The sequence below is a fragment of the Beauveria bassiana genome, assembly GCF_000280675.1.
Source record: "Beauveria bassiana ARSEF 2860 unplaced genomic scaffold BBA_S00070, whole genome shotgun sequence".
Classification (NCBI taxonomy): Eukaryota; Fungi; Ascomycota; class Sordariomycetes; order Hypocreales; family Cordycipitaceae; genus Beauveria; species Beauveria bassiana.
The window spans coordinates 33,119-40,589 of record NW_007930905.1 but is presented as its reverse complement, the minus strand read 5'-3'; the positions used below and the strand labels follow the sequence as shown (position 1 = coordinate 40,589).

At 51.4% G+C, this 7,471-nt stretch overlaps 4 protein-coding genes across 4 annotated transcripts in view; 3 read left to right on the top strand and 1 right to left on the bottom strand.

The window, feature by feature from the left end:
* Positions 1-143, top strand: part of BBA_09839 (Ankyrin repeat-containing protein) — a gene marked incomplete at both ends in the record, with an annotated part of 3,513 nt that extends 3,370 nt beyond the window's left edge. Inside the window, one exon of the mRNA XM_008604936.1 lies at positions 93-143. Within this exon, the coding sequence (XP_008603158.1) occupies positions 93-143 (51 nt within the window). The remainder of the gene's footprint in view (positions 1-92) is intronic.
* A 1,379-nt stretch (positions 144-1,522) lies between these two features.
* On the top strand, positions 1,523-1,926 carry BBA_09838 (uncharacterized protein; the record flags this gene model as incomplete). Its single annotated transcript, XM_008604935.1, has 2 exons — positions 1,523-1,766; positions 1,823-1,926. 2 exons carry the CDS (start codon positions 1,523-1,525, stop codon positions 1,924-1,926), a joined length of 348 nt encoding a protein of 115 aa, XP_008603157.1.
* Positions 1,927-2,308: 382 nt separating this feature from the next.
* BBA_09837 (TPR repeat protein) lies at positions 2,309-3,649 on the top strand (the record flags this gene model as incomplete). Its single annotated transcript, XM_008604934.1, has 2 exons — positions 2,309-2,327; positions 2,400-3,649. 2 exons carry the CDS (start codon positions 2,309-2,311, stop codon positions 3,647-3,649), a joined length of 1,269 nt encoding a protein of 422 aa, XP_008603156.1.
* A 273-nt stretch (positions 3,650-3,922) lies between these two features.
* Positions 3,923-5,485, bottom strand: BBA_09836 (bacterial transferase hexapeptide; the record flags this gene model as incomplete). The annotated part of the gene is made up of 5 exons (XM_008604933.1): positions 3,923-3,994; positions 4,053-4,553; positions 4,651-4,820; positions 4,874-5,373; positions 5,445-5,485. 5 exons carry the CDS (start codon positions 5,483-5,485, stop codon positions 3,923-3,925), a joined length of 1,284 nt encoding a protein of 427 aa, XP_008603155.1.
* Between the last annotated feature and the right edge of the window lie 1,986 nt (positions 5,486-7,471).

Below are 7,471 nucleotides of genomic sequence, written 5' to 3'. Positions count from 1 at the left end.
AGCAAGGTCGATATCGATGCAAGAGAAACAGAATATGGCCAGACGCCACCATCGTGAGCTTTGCACCCTCACGGTGCTGTTTCTCTCCTTAGCTCGCTCCTCCGGTCACCCGCCCTACCTCTGTTCTGCGTCTTCGCAGATGAGTGACAACCTGGTGCGATTCCTCAGCGCAGTTGGGCTGCCCCTACTCGGTGATTGAAATTGGGGAGTGATCGAAAGATAGCTACTAGCTAGCCAGTTTTCAGGCTGTTTTAAAACTGCTGCGCAGAGGGCAATGGGTCGAGGAGAATCTGGGATTTGTCCGTGGCGGACTTTTTTGAAAGCTGAAAAATAATAAAAATAAAAATACGACATTTGGTGCATTTACTCCAGGCATCACCGAAGACATGGTCTAAACGGACTGGCACGTTGGCTCCTCGTCACTGCTAGTTTCGTCGAAGGTCGCCAACAGTTCTAGTCCAAGATAGACCTCAAGGCTGTAATCCATTAGCACACCATTAGATATCATGGCGCTGTTGAACTTACGGCGAAAAGCCACTCAATACGGTGGCATAACATTTGAATGTGTTATCCGCTTCTCACGGCGTGCATCCTGGAAAGCAAATGCCAAAGCGCATGCCTCCCCGGAAGAGCGGTAATAGCGCCCTCTAAACTCATCATGCGCTTTGTTTTTTCGACGGTCGCCGGCTATCGTCCTTCTTGTTGCCATCTAGACATATCGGCGGCCATTTTCACTAGCCGACGTCGTTTTAGAGCGATAGTCGCGCACAAGCTGCATGTATCGGCTTCGTGGATAACCTCGGAGACCAACTTCAGCCCTCACGTGTAGCCGATCCTGCGCTCTTTTGTGCATTGTTTCCGGAATGTAACCAATTTCCAGAAGCCGCGGGCCCAGACCTTTTGATCAAAGAAGCACATAATAGATAGGTAGCGTTAAAGTTCAGTAAAGAGGCTGCTAGGGTTTTCCTAGTACTGTTGTGGCGGCAGGGTCCAACACTGCTATGTATTGTTGGTAGGAAGGAGTGATACCAAGGGGGAACCACGGGGTCGCCAGGTAAACTCAGCCACTCTGCGCCGCACCCGTTTTCCACAGCAAAGGGGTACTAGTTTAGGGACCTGAATGAAAGCTAGGGATGCTTACTTCACTATTATTTACGTTTGTCCCCGTCGACATGATTGTCGACGCATGTAGTGAGTGAAGCCAAATCCGTTCATATATATCAAAGAGGGAATATTTCTTCTGCATGTTCTCTGTTGCAACTTATTGTATAATATACGTGCCCCCAAAATATTGCCTGGTGGCGCAGAGTCTGGTTACAGCTCAGCCGCGTCTTGGCCTTCCTTTTGGCCGTGCCACTCCAATACGTTATGCGCGCCAATCCATCCGCCATGCCCTGCCCTCCGGGTTTCTCCTCATCAGCGAACTCAAGGCAAAAGCCTCATGTCCTCTTAGCCCAAGCACCGCCACGATGAGAACCGCCCAGAAAACCTCTATCGGAGCCTGTCGCGCATCACTGTATCGATGACCGCAATACCGCAACCACGGCTCGGGACGTGGCGCCTCCAAAATGACGACACAATTGCTCTGGACAACAAGCCGCTGAATTTGTACTTGCACATGCTGGAAAACGAGGGCGTCCCGTCAGGAATACCTCGCGGGCGGGTTTACGCAGAGGTTGACGGCTACCGATCGGACCTGCTCTCGCTGCAGGACGCGAAACTGCGCGGCCAGCCAAACGCCATCTTCGATGTTGAGGACGGGCAGCGTCAGCTCGCTGCCTGCGCGGGGATGCGCGCCGTCATGCACCACTTGTTGACCCAGACACGCGACAGGGACCATTCTACATGATCTTCAACGACCTCATTCAGGGTAACATTTTCGTCGACGAAGAGTGGAGCGTTATGTCCATCATCGACCTCGAATGAACGCACATGTTGCTTGCTGAGATGCAAAGCCCTCCCTATTGGCTCATGTCCAAGTTTCTCGACGGGTTTTATGAACAAAAAGATGGGCAAGAAGTCGACGAGGGCGTCAAGGGATATTTGAAGATATACGAGAAAGAAGAGGTGCGACGAAACGGGTGGTGACTGGGAAGAAAATCAAAATCTTCAAACTGAGGTCATGTTGTAGAGGAGCGGCCGAAATGGTCCCTCGAATATCTGTGGTCAAAAGCGGCTACCATCGCCTCCTAGCACTTGAGAAAAAAGTGACCATAAGAAAGCTCACTTAGTAAAATAACTGGGACTTAAAACCTAAGCTTGAGTCGTTCTCGAACAGTTGTTGAGATCAAGAGAGCAACCGTACAGGATGCGTTCGCATCGGCCAGGTAAGCGGATCGACGGCGCTAGTCAGTGCGCCTCACGTTATGCAATCTACTCGAGATATATTTCTCTGCTAGAAAGAGACGGGCAAGCAGAGACAGTGATCGGTATTCGCGCCCAAGCTATCGAAGAATTTGACGAAGCGGAGCGAACAGACCACAGTCTTTTTCTGAGGTTTGTTCATGATCAGATGGCCTTTCATCGGGATAATCTAAATGATGCCGCAGTCGAGGAGCTCCATTCCGTTGTGATCGGCAAGTTTCGTCGAATTTTTGGGCACAAACACTGGAGGACCATCACAGCGATGCAAGAGTATGGCCAAATGCTGTGCGGCAAGGGTCACTATGAGCAAGCCGAGGCGCTGTACAGGACTCTCGTCGATGATGCTGACCCGGAGCATGGGCCAGACTCAGTGGCGGTGCTATGTATCATCAATGCGCTCGGAACCGTCTATGCAAAACGCCGGAAGCTGAAAGAAGCGGAAACAATGTTTGTTCGCGCCTTAGACGGGTTCAAAAGACAAGTCGAGAAGAAGGATGTGAGAACTCTGACAGCCGCATTCAACCTCGCAGGTATCTACCAAGATCGTGGAAAGCTGTCCGATGCGATGCGCATGTACCACGTGGCGGCCTACGGTTTCAAGGATATTGTCGGCCACTCTGATCCCACGACCATTACAGCTTTCACGCATCTTGCGGCTCTCAGCTCTGCTCGCGGTGTTGTCGAAGAAGCGAAAAGAGCGTATAATTTCGCGTTGCAAGGCTTGGCAGAGTTACACAGACAGGACTCCATTGAGGCTTTGAGCCTCAAACTTGGCTTAGGAGTTCTACTTCAAGACCAACAGAGGCTCAAAGACGCCGAGAATCTCATCCAAGAAGCTTACAAAGGCCTCAGAGAAGCTGCTTCTGACTATGCGCCTGGTGCGCTGACATGTTTGGGGACGGTGTACGCACGGCAAGGACGAGTTGCCGAGGCAGAGATGAGCTTCATGGACGCCGCGGAAGAGCTTTCTGTGCGCGGCGATGATGATGCGACTTATGCTAACTTGTTCAATCTCGGCCACCTTCTCCACAATCAGAACAGGCTGGCGGAGGCCGAGGCGATGTACCGAAAAGCGTGGGACAGCGCACGCTTGGTTGCGGGGCTGAAGCACGCCACGTCTTGCACGATCGTCGAAGCTTTGGGCTCCATCTGCGAACAGCAGGACAAATACGAGGAAGCGGAAGAGGTTTATAAACAGAGTCTTGCGAGAGACGAGTGTCATACAGATCGATGGACGAGCTTTGCATTGTGCATTAATTTCCACAAGATGACAGGCTACAACTGAACTCATGAATACGCGGTTCAGTCAGGCGTCGACACCTTTTTGGAAATTTCGGGTTCACTTCGAGTTATTGAATAGTCTGTCCTTCGCCTACCGCAGCCTAAGATCAGTCGCAATGATCCTGACTCAATTTAGTTGAAAATCAAGTGCTTTACTCAAACTTAAAGCGCACCTTATCCACGACTGCTGACTCCTTACTCCTAGAACCCCCCCTTCCCCTCTTTCTTTTTTGCCATACTGTGCGCGCTGCCGGCGCTGCTGAAAGCCTGTCTTGTGCTATATTAGCACCTCAAGGAAGCACAAAACGCTTGCAGGGTTGCCAACAACAACGGTAAACGGAGGCACGTCCTGGAGAAAGAGTAAGAATAATTCCTCCTCCGAGATGGAAAGAGTCTGAAAAGCGCACCTGTGTTACAACTGAGCCCGCGCTTATTATGGAACCCTTTCCGATGACTCTGCCAGGCGTGATCACAACGCTACCATCAATCCAGCAGTCTGAATGAATGGTGATACCCTTGGCAACTTGGGGTCTGCGGCCGTCCCGAAGGTGCTTAACATCGGTAGAGGCCTCGACGGTGTACATGCTGACATTAGGCCCAATGACGCAATTGTCCCCAACTTGAATCTTGCCCGCATCATCCATGGTGCAGGCTCTTCCTATAGAGACATTGTTGCCGATGCTGATATTGTAGCCGTATGAACAAGTAAAAGGTGTCTCAACGGCGACTTGAAGCCCAACACAGCCAATATTGGGGGAGAGAAATGACTCAGTTGGCTGGATAATCTCGAAAAACAGACGGCCGCGCTCCACGGTAGAGACACCGTTGGTTGGCGGACACGTCAACTTGTTGAATCGCCAGCAAGCCGTGGCGGCACGGTCTCGCTCTGAACTTAGCTCCTGATCATACTAGTAGAAATAAATAGCCTCCTTGGAGCATCTCTTCTTTCTGAGTGTGTCACTGTTTGGATGACTCAACGCGCATATCCGTAGGCTGTGCCATCACTGGACGGTGGTCATGGTTGCGCTGGTAGCCGTCGGCACCAGGCGCCCTAGAATGGGGTGGCTGAGTAACGTTTGATATCGGAGTACAATGTGAATCTGCCCAAGACGCGTAAATTTTTGGAAGTGGGGCATATTCGTCGCAAACGTGGTTTCCTTTGATGCAGTTGCCGCCTATCAACATGTTAGTGACTGAAGATGTCAGGGGGGGTGATCCTCGGGCCTACATTCCGGCTTGGCCTCGTCACACTTTTTCTTCCTTCGGCGGCAAGTCAGGCAACCTGTCTTGGTCCGATGACTAAATTCACGCTGCCGCTTCCTGCGCTCATCCCGAACACCGTTGAAGCGTGACTGTGAGGGTGGTACCTCGTGATGAACGACATCTTGGTCGCTGTTTTGTGGCTTCGCAAAACTATATTCGACATCCAGACGTTGATTTAATCGCTGCTCGACAGGTGCACAACTGGAATTGGAAGAGCGCGAAGGCGAAATTTCAGCGGCAACAGGTGAGGCGAACGAAAATTGAACAGAAGCAGGTTCATCGACTGATATGGGCGCTTGTGGCCGGACCGGAGCTGGAGCCACGTCGGGCGGCGAGGGAATCGTAGCTAAGATACTGTTTTGCTCGTTGGCTGTGTCGCTTTGGGCACCAGAAGCTAAAGAGTACCGAGCATATGGTGGACAGTTGAATCCCGAGAAATTACGATTAGGGTCAAGATGGACAAGGCTATGATGGCAGTAATGCCAAAGAGGGCATCTGGGCACACATATCAGCTTCGAATTTTGGCGTAAGCTGACCAGATCTGCTTGATCTGTTCCTGACCGAACGGCATGCACATTCTTTCTATCAAGCCCTCCAAACGTGAGGACTACTGTCTCAGAGAAGCGCAGCTCTTGGCCTGGATCTGGATTCTGACGGTCAAGCTGTACCAATGCCTGTGCCATTCCCCATTGAACAAAAAATCACCCCATGGTTTGCACAGCATCAATTTCCATCAGCCCGCCGTGAGAAGCGGCCTTTAATGTTGGCGAAGGGTACTTTGGTGAAAGGTCTATGCTAAAGACTTGTCGCATTACAAATTCATACAGCTGATAGAGCTCAGAATGGTGCAGCCCTGGGCGCCTTTTGAGTGCTAATGTGGTTCCGCTGCTTCATAGAAACTGTTACCCCCCGGACACGCAAGGTATATTTATACTCGTGCCAATACATAGTAGGGTCAGACCTCTCAACTATCTCCATATTGACTTCTACTTGATCGATTGCGTATTGAGTCGAATGTAGATAGGCAACGTAAGTTTTGACAACCCCTGACGAATCCTTTTCAAAGTATTTCGATAAGTAATCTACCTCAAACGAGAGCGCCTTAGTAAGAAGTAAATCGATTCGCGGTTCTTGTACCCGTGAAACCGTCATTGGGAGGCGAACGTTCTCATCATCAGAATCGCTCTCATCGCTAAAACCCTGCTCAACCTTGTTCGATCGAAGTCTAAATCCATCGATCGGCCAAGCTAGAACAAGATTGCAGGGGAACCGCTGCTTCACCTTGCGCATAAGATAGCCGCGGAGACGCCCTAATTCGTGCCCAATCAAAAACACGCCGCCTGTTCCAGGCTCATTTTGTAACCCTTCAAATTGTATCCCGAGAACTCTTCTCCACAGGTAGGTCTGCAAAGCGCGTGAGACCTGCTCCTGGTAGTACTCGTCCTCATATGAATGTAGTGCGCGAATATAAGGAAGGGGATCCTGCTCTACGATTATCCACTGTAATTCCCTAGGAAGGCCACGAATTCTTTTTCGGACCCTCACCGACTCTTTGGAAGCGCTCATCTCCACGAATGCAGCAGCATGTCACCGTCCAGGCGCAGAAGAATGCTTCTTATACTTGCCAGCGCCAGCCACTTGACGAAGACAGTGTGGGTGAATTTTGGCAGAAAGTGGCGACTCAAAGGCGAAAAAGGCACTTATGAGCCAATGCGAGTGGACCAGCGATCCCAAGTCTCCCTCCAGTATGGTACTGTACAGTACATGCGGCTCGTCAATGCCAGAATCTTTGCAGCGCCATGTTTTGGCTGCGATGGAATAACGCGAAACCTCTGCCGTTGGCCTCAGATAACTCATTACCAAAACAATGCACTTCGTTCATGTAGCCATTTTGTCCAAGGCCGTACCTCAGCAGCTATCGGCTCGTTATGCACTGCCTTGGTCGCGTCCATGCCGTTACGCTGATGGAGCTGGGCCTAGCAGGTGTGGCGGTGCGCGCATAGGCCTGCAAGCCTGTCAGCGGACAAGAGAGTGCTGGCCCGCCAGTGTCGGCAGTGGCTTTCAGGCGGTAGGACACGTATGCAGCACGTTCCTCGTCAGGAAAATCCGCCTACGTACAAGTATCGTGCCCCTCATGGTACAAACGGTTCCAGCACCCCTTTCCTGGTCGATGGAGGCTATCCATCTTGCAGCACGTCAGGAGGCAGATTCGGGCTCGCGGCCAATACTGCATTTTCGGCATGATTCGAAGTCTCCGGCCCACAGGCGCAGCGCAGCGCTAGCGTCGGCATGCGCTGCGAGAAGGGCCAGTAGATCACGCAGAGCATTTGTCAGGAAACGCGACCGCTCAGCCTCGGGGAGGTGACCCGGATGCTACCATCAAAAAGTGCTTTTCTGCCCTCTGGTCACAGTGGAGCCAGTTCCTGAGGTGGCTTTCTCCACTGTACTTAAGAGAGCGTGGTACCGTAAAAACCGTTATGGGTGTCGCTAGTGCTTTTAGTCAATTTTAGTTACCTGGCGGGGTAAATCAGAATCGCTATTTCTGGCTCTCTAGGCAGCAGCC